Consider the following 26,293-nt stretch of genomic DNA (forward strand, 5'->3'; position numbering starts at 1 on the left):
AGGTGAGAGGTCTTCTGTGGACCCTGGTATCCATAGGAGTCAAACCCTCCTATAAAATCAACTGCAAACCAACAACACACAATTACAATGTGTTCATACATATGATACGATACATGGACGATATTGATTCATTCACGGCGATATGATACGATTTGATGATCTAAAATCCATACTGTAACGATTTAGCAGAATCTGTGTGAAACGTGGGGATACTGCAGGTATTTATGGGAAAAAATTGTTATTAGGGATATAAATAAGTAAACACAATGATTCTCTGGTAAATACATGGACATGGAAAATGAAAAACGAATTAAACCCCTCTTCTTTTCTTCTTAAAATTGTGAAATACAACGCACAAGTATCGGTACTTAGTATCGGTACAATCGATTATTGGCATTGCAAAACGATTCAATGTGATACAAAGTCAAACTACGCAATATTTAGTTGTTTGCATATCAATATAGTTGGATCATTAAAAATGTAAATCTATGCATGGATGCAGTTACTGTATTGTTACACCTCTAATTATAATCTATCTAACTATCCACACAGACACTATTATAAAGTATCTACAGTATCTATCCACACAGAGGGGTTGACACTAATTATAAAATAGGTAAAATGTGAATTACCATTCAATTTGACACCTTTCGAACTTACTGGGGCTGTGCGAGAAAAATAATATTTTTATGCCAATTACTTAGCTATCAATATGACAATGGGTTCACACTTGTTATTTTACATTTTTAAGTGTAGCAACAGTTAGAACAGCACATTATAGGTCAATCACTCTTATTATTTTACATTTCACAACCAGAAAGACAGAGTGCTAGCTGCTCTGGCCACGTTCAGCTGTTTAGACAGATATCTTGTGCTGTTTTTATAGACGGTTGTTTCGGGCAACCTGAAATCAAACTCCACCTGCCCGAAAGTTTTATTTACCTGCCGGGGGCAGGTGGGCAACCCCGCACACACAGGCTAATGATAAAATTACACTTTGTGCTGGTAGCAAAACAATATTTTGTAGAGTTGGGGTTCATTTATACAAGAAAATAAGAACAACAAATGTTGGGTTGTGTTTTGGAATGTTCAAAGGGTCGGAATTCTCTTGGTTTCGTGTTTGTTTATGTGCTCAAAGAATGACTTTATGACCTGTATAACCATCCAGTGTAATTCAAACGGTTCTGCTTGTACACTCTCATGGTTACAGAACAGAGGGTCCATTTTGGTTCCTAACTATCAATAAGTTAACTGGGGGGTCCTTGAGCACCCCTGGGGGTCCCTTGTAGGCAAGAATGACTGCGATTGGTTCATGGGCAGTCAGCTGACTATCTGTCAGAGAGCTGAAGGAGCTTGTCTAAACGATGTTCAATCCATTCAGTAAAGAATAAAGAAGAGTAAATAATGGAATGTGACGAAACAAATTGTTTGCTTTATGAAATCATCGGATGACGGCTTTCACAAAGTGAGTTTTGTTATTGTTATTATTGGTTGTTTGAATTTTCTCCTGTTATCTTTTCAGAATTTCCTGATGGAAAAATCCCTCTGATGGAAAAATAATTCATTTGATATGTTCCTGTCATCTTTTTGAATTTCCATTCCACTCCGATGAAAAAATTGTTAATTTGATATGTTTTTTACAAGGTGGCACGCACGCACGCACGCATCCACGTGTGAACGCATGTACACACACGTTGCTCACACAACTACGCCATAAACAGGCCATTGAGTGTTAACCCATTTAGACCTTTAACCATTATTTTATGCTTTAACTATTAAAAAATAGCAGATATACAAGCTCACAGCGTGGCACTGAGTGCCGCGATGCGCGCTTGTAGATCTGCTATTTTTGAAAAATCTTGAAAATGTGTGCAAGTCTTTGAATACGTTGACCCGATTCTCTAGATGTCTTCTAAATCCTTTTTCTAAATCAGTGTTTCTCAATGTCAAGGACCCCCAAAATTATAGGTACTTGGCCCCCATCTAAAAAAAAATGTTCCAGGGACCCCAGTAGCAAAGATTGGAGTTACAGATGTCTGCTTTAAAAAAAGATATATTTCCAAGATTTGCACACATTTTCACGATAAAAATAAATAAATAGCAGATCTACAAGCTCGCAGCGAGCTTGTATATCTGCTATTTTTCAATAGCTAAAGTATAGAATAATTCCCAGTCTTTGTGGGTTAATACCACAACGCCGGTTCAGCTCTTAGAAGGCCAGTGAGTGTCCTGCTATTTTAGGTGCAATCGTAAAGGCTTGGGGGCCTTACATCTGCAGCCTCGCCGCGCTCGCTCTCTCCCCTTAAATTGAATCAGCTCCACAGTGATTCTTTCCTAAACTGTTTTTCCTCCGTGCACACAAAGCTAATTTGATGAATAAGCTTCTCCCTTCGCCAAAAACGATCGGTTACCGCTCATTTAAGTCTCGATGGCCGCCCCGGCCCCGCAGGCTCCTCTCCATTGGATTTTTACCACTCAGCGTGCGTGCGTGTGCGTGTGTGTGTGTGTGTGTGTGTGTGTGTGTGTGTGTGTGTGCGTGCTGTTGACCACAGTGTGACAGTGACTGACGCGGACACGTGACCTCTTATCCACTTAGGCCATGCGTATACTTCGCAGTGCGGCGGATAGCAAAAAAAAAAACAGAAAACTGAAAACACGGATATCAAACTTTTTTCATGTCAAGGATCCAAAAATGTATACAGTATGTATTGTGAACGTGTAGATCTGGGTATCTTCAAATCACAGATGTGTATATGGTTAAAGTCAGTAGTGGAAAACGTACTCAAATAAAAAGTTCAGAATTCAAAATGCACTTGAGTAAAAGTACGAAAGTATTGGCATCAAAAGTAAAAGTACAAAATGTTTGAAAATAGCAGATCTACAAGCTCGCAACGTGTGAGCTTGTAGATCGGCGATTTTCAAATAGCCAAGGTATAAAATCTAGCTAAAGTGGTTAATGTATGTGTTATTATAATTAATTATAATTTATATCCACAAAGTAACTACTAAAGTTTTCAAATAAATGTAGTGGAGTAAAAGTACAATATTTGGGTCCGAGATGTAGTGGAGTAGAGGTAAAAGTATTGGAAATTGGAAATACTCCAGTAAAGTCTCACAAAAGTCTCAGTACAGTACTTAAGAAAATGCACTTAGTTACTTTACACCACTGGATAAAGTGGTTGAAGTGATTTTGATGCTATAGTAACAGATTCAGGTTGGGACGCCCTGTAAGGTTTGTGCATATTTTAATGTTTTTACAGTCTATGCTGGAGAGACAAAATAATAACCGCCAGGGGCATGCAGAGAATGTTAGAGAGGCAGGGGCTGAAATTTCTTAAAGGGCCTTTTGTGGAAATATCGAAAATAGCAGACCTCCAAGCTCACAACACGTCGCGCTGCGACGCGTTGTGAGCTTGGAGGTCGGCTATTTTCGGTGCGTTATGCCACACTGAACTAAGCATAATCATAAGCATAATTCCTACACAGAAAGGGCAATTCTTTCCACATAAGATGCTGCATTCAAGTTCAGGAGTGTTTGGAGAAGGCAATTCTCTTGAATGCTGCCTTCAGGTATGGCATGGAAAGAGGGTATTTGCATTTCTTTCACCATAGTGAAAACTGCCTTCATGGTCTGAGAGAGAGAGGGCACTTTTTACAGGTGGATAAAAGGGCAGGGGCTCAAGCCCCCTTTGATGTCTACAGTATGTGTGCACATGCCTGATAACAGCAGTGCAGCTTCATAGGCAGATGTGCCTTGGGTGGAGGATTGAACCCCCACTGAGGGCCAATGAAGATTCAGAGGTGCTGAGGAGGCTAATTAATCTGCTAATTAGTCTGCGTGTGCACGCACTCGCGTGCACGCGCGTGGCTGCATGTTTCTGTGTGATTCGGTCTGCTAATTGAGACGGAAACAGCCTCGGTATGCGATGTGTCAGACTGCACACTCGCACTGTAAGTGTTAATTTAACTCTGAGAGTGATCGCATACGCTATCTGTTACAGACGTATGGTCAAAAGTGTTAATTTGGTTGGACATGTACCCCACACACACACACACACACACACACACACACACACACACACACACACACACACACACACATACGTGTAGATGTGATTTAGGAGGACACTTCCATCTGTGTATGTGTATTAACTGGACATCAAAAAAAAAGTGGATTTGGGCTCTCTAGACCAATAGAAACACTTCTGCTATTTCAGAATTGTCATTAATATATTGGTGCTGAAATCTCATTGTTCCTACTGTACATCCCATTAGTCAGAATCTAACCTGGGTAAAACTATGCCTAAACCTAACCCAAACCCTAACCCTAAGCTCAGTAAAACTATGCCTAAACCTAACCCAAACCCTAACCCTAAGCTCAGTAAAACTATGCCTAAACCTAACCCAAACCCTAACCCTAAGCTCAGTAAAACTATGCCTAAACCTAACCCAAACCCTAACCCTAAGCTCAGTAAAACTATGCCTAAACCTAACCCAAACCCTAACCCTAAGCTCAGTAAAACTATGCCTAAACCTAACCCAAAAACCTAACCCTAACTAAATGTGGACTAATGAGATGTAGGACTAATGAGATTTCGGACTTATGGGCAGTCCCCGTACTATTTTGTTCAATACTATAAATTTCATGTTGCAATATTTTAGAAATGCCTTTATTTTATAATGGCTGTTAGTGTCGCTATGTCCCACAGCCATTAACAAATACTCTGTAAACTGCCACCAGTTTGTATGTGGCCACACCCACCTGCTCATTACGCTTTCAATACCACCTTTTCACCACTAGAGGGCACCCAGTGGCCATAGAAAACACCCATCCACAAGCGCTGTAACAGCACAAGCCGTGCGCAGCCATGACAAGCCTGAACACTTTCCTTTGTGTCATCAACAGGGACAGGATGAAGTTAGCTTGAAGTTAGCAATTGGCTACCAAGCATTTTAGAAGCCCTATTTTCGGCGATTTAGCCATGATTAAACCTTGCACACCTCATGGATATGCATGGAACAGAGAAAATGAGCTCTAAAGATCATGGATTGCATTGGAGTGGATGGTAAATATCAGCGGCGCGACGCTCTCGCGGGCCGTGTAAACAGATGACGGCCGGCGGCCCGGCTCGAAAAAAAAAATCCAAATCATCCCGAACTAGTTCGGGATAGGCACTAAAGCAGTTAAGTATGCCTGGTTGTCAGGTGACCCAGCTAAAGTTAGCCACACCCACAGTGTTGTTGAATGGTGAAAAGGGGAGCGGATGATTTTATGATGTCACTAAAACGGTGCACTGTATTTCAATTGGGCCTTTTGACTCAGAGGTTTTCAGCTTTCGGGAAGAAACCAAAAATGCACAGGGAAGACATATGTCTTCTGCACATATTATGTGCATATTATAACCACACCTGGGGGTATATTAGAGTAATGTTAACTACATGGATAGAAAAAAGTACAAAACTATGGCACCACCTGCCCTCTATGGCACCACCTCACCAAGACATTCATGTCAAGGAGAGTGATTATAATATACATATATCCCTCACAGCAGTCTCTAATCCTTCTAAAAAAGTAGTTAAATATGTATAGACCGCTTGTATTAACTAATGAAAAATGTGTGCAGTAATACAGGTTAATCATAATGGAATGGAATGGCGAGGCCAGTGCCAATGCACACCTCTAGTCCTCTGGGCGTAGAGGCCCCGCGAGGCTGTATCTGTGATGATCCTGTGGGTGTCTTCTCTGCTCCCCTGGGTGCAGAGGTCCCGGGTGACAGGCAGCTCTGAGCTGGCCTCGAATTTTAATCTATTTAGACCGGGAACGAGAAATCTGTGTCTTGTTCGATTTGACCCACTTTAATCATTATTTTATGCTTTAGGTATTTGAAAAATAGCAGACATACAAGCTCACAGCGCGGCACTGAGTGCCGCGCTGTGAGCTCGGCACTGAGCTCGCGAGCTTGTAGATCTGCTAAGTCTTTGAATGTTTGTGTCCCGATTTTATACATGTCTTCTAAATCCTTCTTCTAAATCAGTGGTTCTCAAACTTTTCCCCCAAAATTATAGGTATTTGGTCGCGGACCCCCATCCTCGTTCCAGGACCCACAGAAGCAGAGATTTGAGTTACAAAAGTTCGCCTGAAAAATATAAATATACAACTAACTTTCACGATTTTTCAAAAATAGCAGATCTACCAGCTCGCAGCACGGCACTCGGTGCCGCGCTGTGAGCTTGTAGATCTGCTATTTTTCAATAGTTGAAGTATAAAATAAGTCGAGGTCTTAAAGGCTTAAGCACCCTCTGGAGAGCCTGGCGGTCGTGGATCACAGTCCGGCTCGGGGGACCAAGTACGTGCTTGGCCGGTAGACAACGATAAGGTCAGTGCCGAGGAGGAGATAAACTTGGCAGCGTGATGTGGGGCTTGTGTGTGAGCGAGAAGAGAAGGGTTGTCCTGCGTGTACAGCCGAGCAGACACATTCAAATGAGCGAGCGGGATCGAGAGAACCGCCTAACAATGTGTTATAAGAATAATAAAGAGAGGTGTAGCAGCTCCCGCTCCAAGAAGCGCTTGCACACAGAATAATTGGCTCTTGGACATACAACGCTGTAGGGAGATTACAGGAGGAGTGTGTGTGTGTGTGCGCGTGTGCGTGTGCGTGCGTGCGTGTGTGTGTGTGTGGGGGGGGGGGGGGGGGTGCACTACTGTCTGTGTGTGCATGGTGCTGGCAGTGGAAATACAAAAACAATACAAAACTTGTATACTTTGCTTAGGAATTAAGTGCTATCGGAGCTACCACTTCTCCGAGAGAAAACAATAAAAAAGGGTGACAAATTAAAGGGAAAACCCAACATACAAGTTGTGTCTTAGTAAGTGAGCCACCAGAACAGTTGTTGTCTGGAAGTCTACCAGAGGGGATGGAACACCTTTCTAACAAAATATTATTCCTCATTTGACAATGGTGGTGCAGAGCACCGTCTAACACAACTGTTCCCCACCTGTGGGATGGAGCCGTGAGGATATTGCAATGGAGCTTCTATCCGTCTCAAGCGGACTTGAGCCAACGGAGGCACCGTGTCGAGCGTTGCGAAGTCCGTTTGAGCCGACTCAGCGTTGTTGGAGTCATGTCCCGGTAAGGACAGAATCGTGACTCATATCCCCCAAAAGTCAACATGTGACTTATTTGCCCCTTCTTCAAGTCACCAAACCTTTCGCCGGAGAGTTCCAACTTTCCGACGTGCAGCTTTCCAAACTCTAATTCGGGGTAATGCTTTCTTTTTTTTTGGATCGCCACTTTTGACCCACAAGGTGGCAGCCTCGAGAAAGAAATCCAAAATGCAAAGGGAATACAAAATTGCTCATAACAACCACATCAGGGGGTCTAATGAAATACTGTCAACCTTCTAGACACATGAAAACCAGAAAAAGTACAAAACTATGGCACCACCTCAAGACAATCAAAATAGAGCCCATTAGTCTGTTGTATGAATAATGTGTATGAATGTACAAACTTGTTGATGATGCTGATTGAGACCCCATGAACTGCTGTATAATAAATATAACTAGCCTACAGCCCCTTGGTGTGAAGCAGACAGACGCTTGTTGACGCCCATTTGTGATGTAAATCGCATCACAGGACAGCTGCCTACAGGCCAAAATTTGGGAAAATATTTTAAACATTTGGGGATTATGAGAAGTAGAGACACATCTGAAGGTGATAAAGTTGATGTTGGGCTAGGTACATGCGTTATTGATTTTTGTATTATGTTTTTTAGACAATTGAACAACTGCTGAACGTGGAGTTACAGATGGAAACACACACAAACACAAAAACACACTATTTTTTGGGGCGATTCTAATTAGGTTGTGGGATAAACAAATCAAATCAAAGTATGTTTATACTTTTGGTTGATGGGGCTTCAGTAATAGCACAACATGTTGTTTTGGTTCGGTTTAGTTCAAAGAATATTTCCTTTGAAACGTCTCTGCCTTGAGAAAGTTTGAAAACCATTCCATGTAAAACATGACAATAATTTGTATTAACCAAAAGATAATAGGAGATGAATGGAGGGGAGCTTCTTTCACAGGAAGAAACGGTAATTGGAAAACCTTCATTCTGAGTTAACTGAAACCTAACTGAAACACGGGAGAATTATGTTTTATTGGGGGGTAAATAGAATATATTTCGGACAGTATTTTTGACCTGGGATCTAATTATTAAAAACATTATAACGTAATCTAATGTCAGAGGCTCTGGAGACTCTCCGCTTGTTAAGGCTAAATGCTTTTAGGAGATTAGATCAGATTCTACGGCCGATTCCGACAATTTCACAGAAACAGGATGTGCAGTATGATTATGAGTAATAAACGGAAATAAACGGAGAAAGAAATATGAAGTGTATGAGTGTCCACGTGAGTGCGTGCATGCGTACGTGCGTGCGTGTGTGCGTGCATACTCACAGCTATCCTCTTCTTCTGAAATGAGCTTGACCACATAGCAGGCATAGACAAATCCCACCAACTGGATGGAGAGAGAGAGAGAGAGAGAGAGAGAGAGATAGAAAGAGAGAGAGAGAGAGAGAGAGAGAGAGAGAGAGAGAGAGAATTTACAATTTAAGCATTTAGCAGACGCTCATTAATCCAGAGCGACTTCATAATACATCAGTACATCAACGTCAATACATCAAACGGAAAGAATTAGTAGGCAAATCTACAAAAACAGGTGGACCAAGCACCTATTCAGTAAAAACTTCATAGCAAATTATAACGTAAACATTTAAAATGCTATCTAAATTACATCTATGGTCAATGAGGGGGCCAGGAGAGTGGATAGAGAGAGAAAGAGAGAGAGAGAGAGAGAGAGAGAGAGAGAGAGAGAGAGAGAGATGTATAGAGAGAGATGTATAGAGAGATCAATACATCGAGAGAGAGAAAGAAAGGGAGAAAGGGAGATAGACAGAAGAAAGAGAGAGAGAGAGAGAGAGAGAGAGAGAGAGAGAGAGAGAGAGAGGGGAGTGAGTGTGAGAGTGTGTTAAATTAAACAGAACGGTTGATTCAATTGTATCAATATCAAATTGATTGGAGACAGATGTGAAAAGAAACAGACACAGATAGACGTACATACAGTACAGTACATGGACAGCTGCGGACATACACAACACACAGAAACACGGACGCAGACAGCTACAAACACACATGTACTGTATACTGTACATACATACCAACTGTACAGCAGGGTTTCCAGGGGTGCCACAGATTACTTAGGTATTTGGAATTTATCAATATCCTAATATATCAATAATTCAGTTTAGACCTTCCACACTCCATAAAACAGACTTAAGTTGAACTGTCCTTTTTCAATCTACACCAAATCTCTTTGCCAAAAATTGTAACGTTGTACTTGACGCTTGATGATCTGCTATTTTTTACTTATGTTCCCACAAGAATAGGGATGAAGTGGTTAACGACGGAAAATTTCGGCTTAGAAGGTTCCACGTATTTCTCTCTCTTTTTCTCCGACACGTGTGTTCGCGCGCACATGTGTGCACTCCAGAAATGGTTATTTTATGGTTAAAATACATCAGAGTTTGGTTGACTCTGAAATATCTGTGAAAGTTGTTATATTACGTTGTTATATAATACATTCATTGCTGGGTATTCATTAATTAACAACTGCTACCTCTGCCAGAGTGTTTACCGCATTTGACCACATCTTTCGAGATCCACAGAAATGTTATGGTGATCACTTTCCCATATATGGGAGAACAACAGACTTCGGCTTCACTGATTGGCCATACTGTTCATGATGTTTGTGTCACTCAACCCATATGAGCGGACGCACGCACACTAGAACTGCATCACGTTACAGAAGATCTGAAGGGATCCACTTTGACCCATTCCACGGTCGCTTGCTGGTGTGAGAAATATGTTGCGGTGGACCGTTCATCTCAACCACGTACCAAACAGAGACCGTCAGCACGCTGCTGTTTCCGTGGGAAACAAGCTGTATTCCTTCGGAGTACATGGTTTGAATTCTCCTTTTCCTTCGATTGATCATATTGATGTGTTCGTCTTCAACACAGTGTCTTTAGCCTGGAGGGAGTTGACTCCAGTAACACCTGGAAGAGGAGGGCGCCACCTTGAGGTTCCCTCCTGGCGTTACGGCCACACAGCTGCGCTGGTAGGAGATATCGTCTACCTCTGGGGAGGGAAGACTTACTCAGGTTACTGCAACGTGCTTCATGCATTTGATGTCGACTCCCACACATGGTTCAAACCCAGGGTTTCTGGGACTGTTCCAGAGGGGATGAGGGGCCACTCGGCATGTGTCTTGGAGAATGTCATATTTATACATGGAGGCAACAGCAAACAGGGATCGACCAATATTGTCTACAAGTTGGACACCACCACAATGCTTTGGTCTTTAGTTTACACCAGAGGCACTCCTCCACTTGCTTCAATGTGTCATTCTGCCACCATCATCGGGACAAAGATGTTTGTATTTGGGGGCTCATGGAGTATAAAAACCATCAGAGTGTTTGACACAGAGACCAACAGCTGGCTAAACATGCCTTCTGCACAGCTTCATCCAAAAGGACGCAGGGGTCATTCAGCCTTTACCTATAATGGAGAGCTGTACATATTTGGCGGTGGGAACCCTGACTCTCTCAATGATCTGTGGAAATTCAATCCAGAGACCTTCTCCTGGAAGGAGATGAAGCCTAAGGGGAACGGCCCGTTAAGGATGATTGACGGCTGCTGTTGCATGATGGGAGATCGTGTCATCCTATTTGGAGGAGAACACAGAACAGATGACCTGTTCATCTTAGACTTGAGTCCTTGTCTGAAGAAGTTATGTAAGCTAGCAGTTATTCACTACGGTCTGGAGCAGACTGAACTCCCACACAACATCAGGTGGGAACTGGCAGCCATGACGACCACAGAAAGAAACAAACAAAAAACAAGCAAACTTAAATGGCCAAAAAAATCACACCTAGTGTGAGGTGAGTGGTGCTACATATGAGTAATTTCATTATGCGTCCCGTGAAGCTTACTTGTCTGCAGTACTATCGATCCCCCGACGACGGTAACAACGGACGTTATCTCTGTGCTTCCGCGAAAAACTGGGGGATAAAAGGTGAGTGATTTCGAGGAGCGGTTCTGGACTTATGTGGAGTTGAAACAGCGTGTGTTGATCTTGTGGTGAGTCGTGGTGTTTGGCAGAGGATGAGTTCAAATTACTCAAAAATGAATACATAATAACAAAAAAGCGAATAAACAGCGAGGTGTAATGACTTCCATTGTGGATCTTTGGCCACATGTTGATGATGATGTCATGTTGATGACATCAGTCTTGCCCATATATGGAAGCACACAAGATTTTTGTTTTTGTTTGTTTGTTCGGACGGATTTTAGTGTAACCAAATCATTATGTATGACAAACACAGATTATAATTTTTTTCCCCGATTACGTTTATTAACAATTTAACCAATCGCCCTTGTTTGAAGCCGTGGTTGGGTAGGAAGAAAGGACAATATTGCCTGTTATAAAAATAAATAATAAATATAGCTGCAAGCAGCGATAAAGTGTCCAAGGCATAAAAAGCAGGAAAGCAAAAAGGCATCAAGGGAAAGCAAAGAAGAATATCAAAGAAAACTAGAAGCAGTGTTCTTCCGAACAGGACTCCGGCAGGTCAGGTAGGTTTTTTTTTGGCCTAGTGGTGACTCTATAATAGGCCAAAGTGAAAAGGGTGCCACGTGTTCTTGGGCCTTTCACGGCAATCGGACGCTGCATGCGGGATTTGAAGCATTTTGTTCCAAAAATGTGTTTTTCAAAAATGTACCCGCTGGTGGCGCTATAACAGGCCAATGTGAGAAGGGTGGCATCTGTTCCTTGGACTAGTGGGAATGTGTGTGCAAAATCTCACACACATAGCAGGCTGCGTTTGAGACATTTTGTTCAAAAAGGAGCAATCCTGCAAACCTTGGAATTCAATGTTAGCCAATTAGATAGAATATGATATCTGACAAATCCGTCATGATTACATCACTGTAGAGATACTGTGTACTAATTTGTGTGATTTTCGGATAAAATCTGAAGGAGTAATATTGAAGAATGTGTTTTACATACTGTAAGTCGGCCTTCTGGTGGCGCTATAAATGGCAGATGTGAAAAATGCAGGGCACAGGTTTTTCCTTGGCCTCTGGGAAGTGTGCATACAAAGTTTTAAACTAATCGGTGGTTATAGGTAAAAGCACAAATTGGCCTCTACACAACATGTATGCAAAAGACTGTAGGCCTATATGCAACAGACATAAAAAACTGTGACACTATGCACCTGGACAGTTTGATTATGTACTGTACATAGTAAGCCTTGCTGAACTATGAAGATCATATGAATCGGCACGGCTATGAATCTCATTTCTGTAGCGTAAGGCAACTTGATGTACAAGTACACCCCCTGGACATGACGCTAGCATGTCACAGGTAGATTCCCCCATTCCAACCCCTGATTCTGAGTTTCAAGCAGGGAGGCACTGGGTACCATTTTTTAGAATCTTTGGTAAGACGCGACCGGGGTTTGAACCTGGATCTCCCAGTCTCAGGGGAGACACTCAAACCACTAGGCCACTGAGCTGGTACATGATATTGTTGCAATCCTTGGAAATCACAACATAGGTGTAGACATGACAGTTTGTATTATAATGCTTGTTTCAGGATTTATGATGCAAAATACATTATTTAGTAATGGCGGATATTAAAATACGCATCAAGGGGGGTTGGGGGACATTTTTAGGAAGGCTCCATATCAGACATTGTTCAAGGAACCAAACTGTGAAGTGTACCAAATATCATGGTTTTATGCTTATATAAACCCCAGGCGGGATTCGATCCAACGACCTTCTGCATGAAAGGCATATGCCCTGACCACTACACTAGGCAGCCACAGAATCTGTTAGCCATGTTTGTTTAAAAAAAAAGTTCTATGTAGGCTGAGTGCCTTGATTTTATTGATTTCTTTTTTATATTTTGGAGGCTTGGGGTGAAATCAATCTGAGTAAATGTATTTCTGACATTTTCGAGTGATCATATTTTCTTTTACTCAGAACAGAAAAAAACGGCTGGCAGAGAAGGGCTCATTTTAAACATGAACGTGATCTGGAGTTAGATCAGACGTGTCAACATTAAAGAGTTTGACATACGCACATGCCATGGGCATCCAGGATGTTAACATCAACTCAACCTGACGTGGGGTATGAACTCACAACCATCTGTATATCAGGCACAGGCACTGACCACTACACTACAGCAGTCACACATAAAGGACCTGTCATTTAAAAAAAAGAGAAAAAGTTTCATGCATACAAAGTTTTACACTAATCGGTGGTTATAGGTAAAAGCACAAATTGGCCTCTACACAACATGTATGCAAAAGACTGTAGGCCTATATGCAACAGACATAAACAAAAACTGTGATACTATGCACCTGGACAGTTTGATGATGTACATAGTAAGACTTGCTGAGCTATGAAGACCATATGAATCGGCCAGGCTATGAATCTCATAGGGCAGGAGCCTATCTCCTGTTTCTGTAGCGTAAGGTAACTTGTTGTACAAGTACACCCCCTGGACATGACGCTAGTATGTCGCAGGGAGTTACCCCCAATCCAACCCTAGATGTTGAGTTTCAAGCAGGGAGGAACTTGCCTGACTGCGAGCGCCAGACATCTCACACCACTACGTGGGGGGAGAGTCTGAGATTCCGGGCAGACATTCTATTTCGGCGGGGGGGGGGCTAAAGCCTATTGACGTCACACACACACACACACACATACACACACACACACACACACGCGACGTCGACGTGGCGTGACATTGCAAAAATACGTTATTTCTCATAACATATGATATTTCTGCATGTTTACGTTAGTGCAAAATGGTATTAAAACGTGAAGAAACGACACTATTTCATAGTTTATTAAAATAATACGAGTCGAGTCTGACTCCGCCATGACAGTTTTCACAGACCAATCAGAGTCCACTAGACTCTCACGTGGGCAGAGGACACCAATCAGAGTCCACGAGCGAGTCTCACGTGAGCTCAAGAGCTCTGTTTGGAGGGGGCTGGGACAGGAGCAGCCACACACGTGCCCCAAGCATACAACCCTGATTGGCCCATTCAATGCGCCCGCTCTTTGGGCGCTTTCGAAATAGATTAAAATATCTCCGGGTTCAGTCCACACTACACACCACCCACCAGCAGGTGGTGGTGATGTGTGGACTGAAGTGTCAGGCTAGGGAGGAACTGGGTCCCATTTTTTAGAATATTTGGTATGACGCAACCCAGGTTTGAACCCAGATCTCCCAGTCTCAGGGCAGACACTCAAACCACTAGACCACTGAGCTGGTACATGGTATCACCGCAATCCTTGGAAATCACAACATAGGTGTAGACATGACAGTTTGTATTATAATGCTTGTTTCAGGTTTCAGGATTTATGTCATGGTTTTATGCTTATACAAGCCCCAGGTGGGATTCGATCCAACAAGCTTCTGCATGTAAGGCATGTGCCCTGACCACTACACTAGGCAGCCACAGAATCTGTTAACCATGTTTGTTTAAAAAAAAAAGTTCTATGTAGGCTGAGTGCCTTGATTTTATTGATTTATTTTTTATATTTTGGAGGCTTGGGGTGAAATCAATCTGAGTAAATGTAATCTGAGTATTTCTGACATTTTCGAGTGATCATATTTTCTTTTACTCAAAACGGCCGGTAGAGAAGGGCTCATTTTAAACATGAACGTGATCTGGAGTTAGATCAGACGTGTCAACATTAAAGAGTTTGACATACGCACATGCCACGGGCATCCAGGATGTTAACGTCAACTCAACCCGACATGGGGTTTGAACACTCAACCATCCGTATACCAGGCACAGGCACTGCCCACTACACTACTGCAGTCACACATAATGGACCTGTCATTTAAAAAGAAAAGAAAAGAAAAAAGAAAAAGTTTCATGTAATGTACTTGACGCCTTCTTTCAAAATGATATAGCGCCCCCCCTTGGCCAATTGGGGTAAGATTGGTTTCAGTGATATTTGGACTAACCCTCTACAGTAGTTCATCATGAAAATTTTACTTTGCATGTATGTTTTAGAGGCAGAAGAATAATTTGCATAATACTTGCAATATTCATGGAATTATTAAAAAAGCATGTTTCAATTTTTAAAAAATCCGATCTGACAGATCTGTAGATATTGGTCCAAAGTTCTTGTAAAAAAAGTTCTGTGCACGTGACGCGAAAGTTCTGGAATAAAAGCGGGTTTAAGTGTTTTACGAACTGCTCCAAATTGCGGAAAATCTAAGGGCGGAGCTTACTTAAAGGGCCTACACCATGCTTTTAACTCATTGACTGCCACCATTAAAAGTGAACTATCAAGCTAGGTTGCCAAGCATTTCTTGATTTTTACCATGTTTACCATTTTCTTTTTAAATTCTGTCTAATGATGACTATGTCATGCCATGGCCCAGATGAAAGAGGATAACTTCTAGTTTCCACAGAAAAAAGAATTATGTTTTTATCATGTACACTTCTTCAGTTATAGCCATTTGAAAACCCTTGTTTCACCAAAACCAAGCCCTCTCAGAATAACAACTGGAGAAAAAGACGTTTTTGTGAATGGTCTCTTTTCAAGCAAACAACTAATTTTTTTTTACTCACAGCTCTTTATTTATTACATCAGATGCTTACTTTATGATTTGAAACAAAAAAAATATTTTCTTACAGTGTAATGGGCACATTGTCTGTCCGTCCGTCACACGTCACACTTTTGCACGTCACATTGTATCTCCGCAACCGTTGCCCCGATCCATGCCAAATTTTGCACACACACTCCTTGCCTGCCAACCTACAACCTCCACCCATCAATTCTCACATGCCCCTCTTCTAGCGCCACCATGAGGCCGATTCTTGCAAAACACATTTTTGGACACTGCTCCTACAATATTTGCCCTCAAATCACGCAAATCGGTACACAGTATGTCTACACTCATCTCATCAACATGGATATGTCCCATTTAGCGCCACCTTCAGGCCGATTTTTCAAAACACATTTTTGGACACTACTCCTACAGATTTTGCCCTAAAATCACGCAAATCGCTACACAGTATGTCTACACTCATGTCATCAAAATGGATCTGTCCCATATAGCGCCACCATCAGGCAGATTTTTTCAAACACATTTTGGGGGGACGATTACGCATCGCCTGTAGTGTGTATGCACACCACACCCATATCACTGGAAAGGCCTGCTCGCGCTCTTTCCGATACATCAAACTGGAAAATCTGTATCTTGTTCTATGGTCTAGTAAATGGCAACTTTATAAAGATTGTTTTTGCTATCAAAACAGCCTTTTTGAGTAGACATTTTGAGATAAACGACTTTTTAGTATAATAAATAGAATATCTATTCATTCTACTGTGAATATACCAACTTCCATATACGTATGGAAAGATCAATTCGCCCTCTTTACAAATCCGCCAAGTAGTAAGTTGCTATCATTTTCTATTGTTTAGAAATAGGGCTGTTTGTAGGCGATGTAATCACCAAAACAGCTCTCTGAATACATGTTTTCGAAAGGATGCTATCAAACATAACTCTTTTCAGCCTTCTATTTTTGGCTTCAATGATGCATCAGGCAGTATGTTTTCAACCAAATGGGTAAACAAATACGTGTTTTACAGACTTTTCAAGTATAAAGGCACATTTCAGCTCAATCCCTGAAGTTATGTGGACAATAGACCTAAGGGCTCTGATCCATAGCAGTGGATGCAGGCACGCCTGTCATCCACACGGCGGCGCTGTCTATCTCAGAATGCAGTCTGATGCATGTCTTGAGTTTACAGCAATAAACACACGAGCACGCAACGTGCACGAGCGTGCACACACATCGAAAACAGTTTACGTTGTGTCACTGTCTCTCTCTCTCTCTCTCTCCCCCCCCCCTCTGCAACGTGCAACAACATGCATGTGCACGCGAACATGGGCATGCGCACGCACACGTGCACTCTTACTCTTACTTACTCTTACTGTTTTCTTTTTTGTTTTTCTTTACATATCTACTGCATAGTACTGTGTTCTATTTGTCTGTCATTCAATGTTATATGAGATATATGGTTTACTATGGAAATAAGCCTAGTATTTTCATGGATCTCCTTTTAGTAGACCTTGTACCAGTGAACTGTACCATCATGAAACTGTACCTTTTCCTATGCAAACTTCTAAGTCTTCAATCAATCAATCAATCAATCAATCAATCAATCTTGTATCACGGCTGTAAGGTTTATTCTAATAAAGTTGGGTCTAGCGGAAAAAAGAGAGAGAGAGAGAGAGAGAGAGAGAGAGAGAGAGAAATTAGTGGTCGAGAGACATAGAGAGTCTGCTACACACTCTCTCTCTCTTTTTTTTCCGCCAGAACGTTAGATTGGGTCTAGTGGAAAAAAAAGAGAGAGAGAGAGAGAGAGAGAGAGAGAGAAATTAGAGCAAGAGAGAGAGAGCAGTGTAACAGAGCGAGTGGGTCGAGAGACATAGAGAGTCTGCTACACACTCTCTCTCTCTTTTTTTTCCGCGAGAGGTAGAGAGACATATAGACACGGTGAGAGAGATCACTTTGAGAGAGAGGAAATCTAAGCAGGCTTCCAAGCTGGCTTGAGAGTTACCAAACAATGGTGGAACATTCGATGGGTTACTTTTTGAATAAAACACGATAAAACTATAACAATACCATGAGGATTACCAATGTTTCGATGTCCATCTCGCTGGATTGGTCAAACTGCGACGTCGGAGTGACTTTTATAGTGCTTGTTTGTTTTGCTGCGATGATCCACTAAAATGGAGGGGGTCCACAACCAGCTAAAAGGATTACTTTTCGATCTCCATCTCGCTGGATTGGTCAAACTGCGATGTCTGTTTTGCTGGGATGATATGCACTATAATGGACGGAGTTGCACCAAGCTAAAAGCTAAACAAGAGGCGTCAACTGGGTGAGTTGTGTGTGGGTTAGAGTTAGGGTGACCCAGTGCAGCAGGTCACAGCTTTTCAAGTGAAAATGTTTTTGATTCATGCAGAATGGTCTGCTTGAAGATCTGCTAGTTTTGTTTCACCACTGCTGCGGCCGCGCCGCGCTGTGTCGGCAGAACTGCAGCCGTGTCCTGATAAATGAGTTCACTTTGGGTCATGGGGACTGGGGAGGTCGATTTCTCCTTTGTTTTCAAACAAGCTGACTTTGATGTGTGATTTTTAACCACCCTTTTATCATAGCAACATGAAAATTTGTCACAGGCTAGGGGAAAGTGTACTTTTGCATAAACCTTGAAAACAGCCCCAACTCGTGAAACTCGGGCTTCGCAGCCTCAGACAATGGGAATAACTCGGGGAACTCGGGGCGGCGCAGTCAATGAGTTAAAACTATATTTTTTGTATAAATATATGCTCAAAATTGAGTCTTAGACAGGTTTTAACCCTCAAAAAACACTCTGACCATTCTTTTTGTTTGTTCTAGCTCTACTATAATGAGGCTCTCCAGCTGCAATACCAAAACGGCCTCTGTTTGCTCAGGGGCGCATCTAGTGGGGTTTTTCCAGGAAAAAAAAAAGTTTTTGAAAAAAAAAAGTTTTTTGAAAAAAAAGTTTTTTGAAAAAAAAAAGTTTTTTGAAAAAAAAGTTTTTGAAAAAAAAAGTTTTTGAAAAAAAAAAAAGTTTTGAAAAAAAAAATGTTTTTGATTTTTTTTTTTTTTTTACTCTGAAAAAAAAACGGGAATCCGAGAGTGACGTCACTCTCGTCAACTCTCAGAACAGCACTGTTCTGAGAACCCGTGGAAAGCTTTTCATCTCTGTCTGCCCAAAACCAGAGAAAGACACAACGGTCAGAAATAGGACTTTGTGAGGATAGAAGGTGCCAGTGGGACCCCAAAAAAAGGTTTTAAAATAGAAAAAGTGAAAATTCATGGTGTAGGTCCTAGACAAAGATGTCTTCAGCTTGAGTCAAGGTACGCGTGTAAGCAAGTTGCATGTCTTCAAACGAAACGAGGCATGACTTATGCCGCTTTAAAGTTTGAGTTTTCAAACGCTTCGTATAGCGCCCCCCTTTGGCCAATTCGAGTAAGATTGCTTTCAGTGATATTTGGACTAACCCTCGACATATTTGCCAAATGCCATGAACGTGTCACTTTGCATGTATGATTTAGAGGCAGAAGAATAATTTGCATAAAACTGCAACATTGAGTGAATTATTAAAAAATAATGTTTCGCTTTAAAAGAAATCCGGCCGCTGTGCGATGACCGCATTGGTCCAAAGTTCATGTAAAAAAAAGTTTTGCGCACGTTACGCGAAAATCCCAGGAGGAGATAGATTTTGACTGTTTTACATATAATTCAAAATTGTGGGAGAAGTAAAGGTCAGGAGTCAAAAGTCAGAGCGTAAAAGTTGTTCGGCACGAGGAGACGCATAAGTGTATACAGGTTTCATTGCTGTACCTGAAACAGGGCATGAGCTACACCAGTTCAAAGTTGGCATTTTTCAAAGGCTTCCTACAGCGCCACCCTTTGGCCGATTGTTGCGAGCTTCGCGATTTAGCCGTTTGGCATAGTCCTCTGCCATACTGCCGAGTTTCGTAAAAAGCGACTGCACGGTCTAGCCGCTAGAGAAAAAGTGGCGTAATAATAATAATAATAGTGCTGAAGTCCAATATCAATAAGTGGCCTTCGGGCACTTCGTGCCTTGGCCACTAATAATAAAAACAATAATCTGGACTACTATTTTGGGAGAGCTAAAGGTAAAATAACCTTCCAGGCCGAAATTCTCCTTTAAACGTTATTTTCAATCTGTCCTATAAAGAGAATGGATATTCTCCCAGGTTTTCCACGTTACATACTGTATCTTAGGGGGAAAGATATTTTTGTGCATATTTTTTGTACAGTAATATGACATAAATTTCCCTTGAAAGACAAACCCTGGCCTGGGCCGTGGTCCAGCAGTCCAGGCACCTATAGGCACATAACGTCGTTGTCAGGTGGAAACCTTGTATGTCCAAAACTGTTTGTTTTGTATTCATCATTTTTAAAATGATTTAAACTAGTGAAAACAGCTGATCTACAAGCACACAACGCCTCGCACCACGAGGCGTTGTGTGCTTGTGGATCAGCTGTTTTCACTACTTTTGTGCGATGGCCTTGTATGATGAAGCAGTGCTTTACTTTGTGAAAAAATTTACAAATTTGAAACTTGGAGATACAAGGTTTCTGCCCGACAGTGACGATAAGTAGACAGTGACAGTGCATCACGTGTTCAAGTCCCGATCCTGATGATCTTTACTGCATGTATACCGGTATATCCACAACTTTCCAACGTCCCATCGTGCATTGCGCAGAAGGAGTGCGGCAGTTCGGGCACGGCAGCCAAGAGTGATCTACAAGCTCACAACGGTTGCATCTGCGACGCGGCGTGAGCTTGTATGTCTGCTGTTCTCCGGAAGTGTCTCACAAATAATTCTACAGTAAATTCTCGCGGAAACAGGTGGATATATACAGACAGACGTATAACCTGAGATGTGTACACAGAAATAGAGACACAAGTTGCATACACGGTGCACACAGCTACAGTCACAGGTGTGTCCATAGCCATACATACAACAATAGACACAGTTGAACATACAAAGAAACAGGTGTTGTTATAACTAGAGCAGGACAGCACAGTGGGATACCGCTCACAATTAGAGCAGGAGAAACAACACGCACGCACACACACACACACACACACACGCACACGCACACGCACACGCACACACACACACACACACACACACACACACACACACACACACACACCTCATATCTTCAAAGGCAAGCTCCCAAGGTTATCTGAAACCTTGGGAGAGATAACCCGTATTCTGGTTTCTTGTAAATGTCTGCAAAAAGCCCGGGTTTATATTCTTGTCGCATGATGGTGTCGCGCGCCGATCGCGGCCGATCTGCAAGCCTACGGCGCGCCACGGATGCAGGGCGCCGTAGGCTTGGAGATCTGCTGTGTTAGAGAACGGCCCGGGCATTTAAATCAGGCCTTCCAACTCAGAGGTTGGAACCCTGCATGACTATATTTAGTTGGTAAGACACCAATTTGAGTTTGTCTTTCTCTTGATACGTGCCTCTGTGCGCTGATCTCTGTACTTGAACTATATGTACTGTATATTAGGGCATTAACGACTTGTGAGTTTTGCAAGTCGACTTGACTCAGTAAAAAGTTGAGTTGAGGTCGACTTTATCATTTGATGACGTCATCACAAACGACCCCCCAATTATTTTGGGGGTCCCCAGATGATTAACTTAATGTGAAACATTGTTTTCTCACTCAACTGTAAACAAACCAACATAAAGTTTAAGTGTATGGAGGGTATCTTCACATTTCTAAAGTGCCAATTTAAGGACTTTTTAATACCTCTAAAAACAAATTAAACATTGGCCAACTTGTCAAATAAATAGATGCCTCAGCTGACTGTACCACTTTCTCCTCTGTCTCTTTCTGGTAGACAGTAGACAGTAGATACCGGTGTCTCTTTCTTTTCACATAGACCCCAGTGTCTTTTGTTGATTTTCTGAAATCTTAACTCCAAGTCCCCATCTTTAAACCAATCCAGTGTCTTTAAACTTGGTGCAGGGCTGAGCATGGATCAGATTTTAAATACCTTAATTTATTTATTTCACTGCAGATTAGGTTATCATCCCTAACCCTTAAATTCAACAAATTCTTTCAATGGACTAAAATCTTGTTTTATTTGATGGCCTCTCTGCCCTGGCATTTGGCCTTTGTGCCCTCAAAAAATGGACAACACCAAAGGCCAAGTGGCCTTGACCTTGCCCCAAATGACGAAATTCCAGGACTGTATATAACGTACCTGTATCTCTTAGCAAAATACACCCAGTCGTGTCCCGATGAAGCCGGTCGATTTTACATATGGCCCACGTGCGTGCCACCAACACTGTGGGGGAGTAGTGCGGCAAAATTAAGTCTGGAAGGCTGGAAGGAATAAAGTCGAATTGGGTATGGCCTGGGTATGCAGCTGCCATACCCTGGGTCCAGGGGGGAAAATAAAAGTCACTTTTAAATATAAAACCATGAATGTCTCTTTGTCTATCTGTGCTGGTTATTATGTTGTTACATTACAGTAAAATAACTACAAATGCAACATTTTACAAAATGGTCACTTTAAAAAGGTATTATAATTATATTCTCCACACTTGTATTCTCCCCATCTTGACAAAATGGTAGGCTATATTCCCAGGTTCCGCAGGTCAGCTGCACAGGTACAATTCATTGCGACCGTCAGGGAGCAGTTTACTATGAAAACCTCCACCGGCCGTCCGTCCGTCCGTCCGTCCGTCCGTCCGTCCGTCCGTCACACGTCACACGTCACACCTTTGCCCTGCTCATATCTCCGCATCAGTATGACATCACACCACATGTGTACACAAACCTTTGTGTACGTTGCTGTGGCAACAGTCTGTTGTTGCTGGTCTGTTAGTGTACGTTAGCAACCACCTTAGCAACCATGGTTTTACCCTAGCAACCAACTGTTTACCCTAGCAACCAACTGTTTACCATAGCAACCATGTTTTTTTACCATAGCAACCAACTGTTTACCATAGCAACCAGATACGCAGAGCAGGGATCTCCATATATGGGCATAAACAGGTGACATCACACTGATGTCAGATACTCAGAGCAGGGATTTCTCCATAATATATGGGCATAAAAGGGATTCTGTTAGGGATCTCCATATATGGGCATAAAAGGGATTTTGTTAGGGATCTCCATATATGGGCATACAAGGGATTCTGTTAGGGATCTCCATATATGGGCATAAAAGGGATTCTGTTAGGGATCTCCATATATGGGCATAAAAGGGATTCTGTTAGTGATCTCCATATATGGGCATAAAAGGGATTCTGTTAGGGATCTCCATATATGGGCATAAAAGGGATTCTGTTAGGGATCTCCATATATGGGCATAAAAGGGATTCTGTTAGCTGTTAGTGATCTCCATATATGGGCATAAAAGGGATGCTGTTAGGGATCTCCATATATGGGCATAAAAGGGATTCTGTTAGGGATCTCCATATATGGGCATGAAAGGGATTCTGTTAGGGATCTCCATATATGGGCATAAAAGGGATTGTATCCCAGATGATGCCCTGTTAGGAGAAAACGGTTAAAGGGCTAAAAACAGTAAAACGAGGCCGTTTTAGCGACGCGACTGTAGCGCGGTTTAAAGTTTGGGGTGCAGCAGCGACTCGGAACATACAATTTGTGTATTGTATGACATCACGCCACATCATCAATGTATCATGCCTCTTGCTAAGGTATGGCAACATGACATGAAGGCGCGCGTGCAAGACACCAGTCATGTTGCCATACCTTAGCTTTTTCTGAACTGACGCCACTGCAAGTACTATTAGTGTGGTTTCCCTGTGAGGGCAACCACACTGATAATGGATATGACAGGACTATTAGATCTCAGAACATCACGTCATGTCGGTCATGACTTACCGGATCTCAACATACTGTATAAGGTTATGTTGAAGGTGACTAAAACCAGTGCTAAGTGGGCTTCCAGCACGTATGCTCCATAATATGTATGGCACACATTTCAGGGAAGAATGGAACTTGGATGTCCTAGATTATTTTGCAATCTTTTTAGCTGACCTTTTACGACATACAGTATGCACCTGCTTTTGTGTAATATTTGGTTTTAATATTTTTTAAGCCTTATTGTGTACCTTGTTGTCTAAGTATGTCATGTCAGTAAAATTATTTGTTTGTAAATGTCCTTTTTGTATAATCCATTGGAAATGGATTTACCTGATGTCACGCGCATATCCCCTATTTAAAAAAAAGATGTGTTAACCCCCCCTCCCCTCCCTTTAATACAAACTAAACAAATCAAGACATTGTAAACCTCATTGTTAGTATCAGAACAGTGTTTGTATCCGTTACACCTTCCTCACACTTTATGAATGTAAAGATATGAAAACTACAATCATTTCTAGATGTTGCCCATTATAGTGAGCAGCAGCAGAAGCCATAAATCTTGAACCTTGCAAAGATGTATTTATTTACATTGTTGAGCTGGCACCAGGCCCCCTTTTCTCACAAAGCATTAATATGGTTTGCTCACCGCCAAAAAGGCACATAATTACTATATTTATCTCTCCTGTGCAGTGCACGTGTGTGTGTGTGCGTGCATGTGTGTGTTCTACTTTCAATATAAAATACACTCACTGTTTGTGACCAAAACTATCACTTGTGAGGAAATGGAGTTATCCAATGTAGCTATTATTTAATCACAAGCTTGTGTGCCATTTAAAATAATATCTTATTTCCTCCTCACTGTAGTCTATATGATCTAGATCTGATGTGTAATTCACACAGATATATTTGTTTGTTTTTCTTTCCGTGCAGTTTTGTGTTTTCATTGAACTATATTGCACTTCGGGTCCCCTTGAAAGCTTGTATTCTTTTGAATTGTTCCTATTAGGATATGTTATTTAATAACCCCTTGCATTAAAGAGGTGGTGCCATAGTTTTGTACTTTTTCTGTTTTTCATGGGTCTAGGAGGTTGAAAGTACATCATTGGACCCCCTGGTGTGGTTTTTATGAGCAATTATGTATTCTCTTGGTATTTGTTTGTTTTCTTTTGGAGGCTGCCACCTTGTGGTCAAAAGTGTCAGTTAAAAAACACAGATATGTTTACATCACAGAATCAACTCCTCCCATAATTACCATTCACCCAACACTGTGGGGTGTGGCTAACTTCAGCTGGGTCACCACCCACCATGACATCCATGCAAACTTAATGAACTGGGGGTGTGGCCACATAACAACCCAATTTTAACTCTTTCTGTATACTTTTTTGGAAAAAATCTTCCTCCTAGTATAATCACAATACATGATAATCATGTTTTAGAGGGTGGAAAAAATCATGGCACCACCTCTTTAAAGTGGCACTATTTACCTTTTTTAATGAATACAATTACATTTTCCAATCGCTATGGTAGAGTATGTTAATACATTATAACATATACAATTGGGGTGGTTGTATTTTGTCTCCCTGCTCTTCTATTGAGACATTTAGATTATGTCAAAAGTCATGTCTTACCTATAGACACATGGATCTGACACGAATTATGACCTGATGGTCAAGATTCCATTTATCCCCTGAGCAAGCAGACGGGCTCTATTAGCTAGATATATAGATAGATACCTTTATTATCCCAAGGGGGAAAAATAAAATAAATAACAATCAGCACTTTCGCTGGACACCGGGTTCAAATCTGGGGTAGGAGCAGGGACGTGCTGACCATTGGGAAAAGCGGGACAACTACCGAACGGCCGGTTCATTCCCGGTCGGTCCAGGCCGTCCGTTAGGAAAAATAATTAAATAAAATGTCGGCCTTTGTTTCATTTTGGGTGCTGGGCGGCCAACAAAGTAAATCGTCACTGTCGGGCAGAAACCTTGTATCTCCAAGTTTCAAATTTTTCGCAAAGCAAAGCCCTGCTTCATCATACAAGGCTGTCGCACTAAAGTAGTGAAAACAGCCGATCTACAAGCACACAACGCCTCGCGGGTGCGAGGCGTTGTGTGCTTGTAGATCGTCTCTTTTCACTAGTTTAAATCATTTTTTTTGGGTAGGAGCGGAAAGGTACATGTGTGCGTGTGCACGCGTGTACACGCACACACAAGGCCTTAAAACAATATTTGTCTGAGCAGAAGCTGTTACCGTTCAACTCAGGTGTTAACAGGAAGAAGACACATTGACATTGACCTAGTTGTTATTCTGCAGACTGCATGGACAAGCGTGTGCACGCACGCTCACATGCACACGCGCACTCAAGCACGCACACACGCACGCACGGGGAGCTGTTAACCACGCGAGTTAAGATTCCGAGTAAATCTCAAGGTCTCGACCTCATTTAGTCTAAATAACGTTCAGCTCCCTCTGCGATGAGCTTTTCTCCTCTTCCACCATCTCATCATCTTCTTCCTCTCTCCGTCTGACACCCCTCCTCTCCCTCCCTCTCTCCCCCCTACCTCTGTCTCTCTCTAGACCTCTCTCTTTTTCTCGCTTTTTTTACCGCTGCCTTTGCGTCTTATTGGTATTCCGGTGGAAGGTATCCACTTGAACCCTATAGCAAAAAGATGTTCCCTTTCGCTCCCTTTCAAAGTATACCTTCTCTC

The 26,293-nt window shown here is 42.0% G+C and overlaps 1 protein-coding gene across 3 annotated transcripts in view; it reads right to left on the reverse strand.

Moving 5' to 3' along the window:
- nkain2 (sodium/potassium transporting ATPase interacting 2) overlaps positions 1–26,293 on the reverse strand; it is a gene marked incomplete at both ends in the record, with an annotated part of 217,520 nt that overhangs the window by 25 nt on the left and 191,202 nt on the right. For all 3 annotated transcript variants that reach the window (XM_080745136.1, XM_080745135.1, XM_080745134.1), the window contains 2 exons: positions 1–61; positions 8,459–8,519. The exon at positions 1–61 is cut by the window's left edge and continues 25 nt beyond it. In XM_080745136.1, the coding sequence (XP_080601262.1) occupies positions 1–61; positions 8,459–8,519 (122 nt within the window). The remainder of the gene's footprint in view (positions 62–8,458; positions 8,520–26,293) is intronic.

This window comes from Nannobrachium achirus (genome assembly GCF_963921795.1).
Source record: "Nannobrachium achirus genome assembly, chromosome: 16".
Lineage (NCBI taxonomy): Eukaryota > Metazoa > Chordata > Actinopteri > Myctophiformes > Myctophidae > Nannobrachium > Nannobrachium achirus.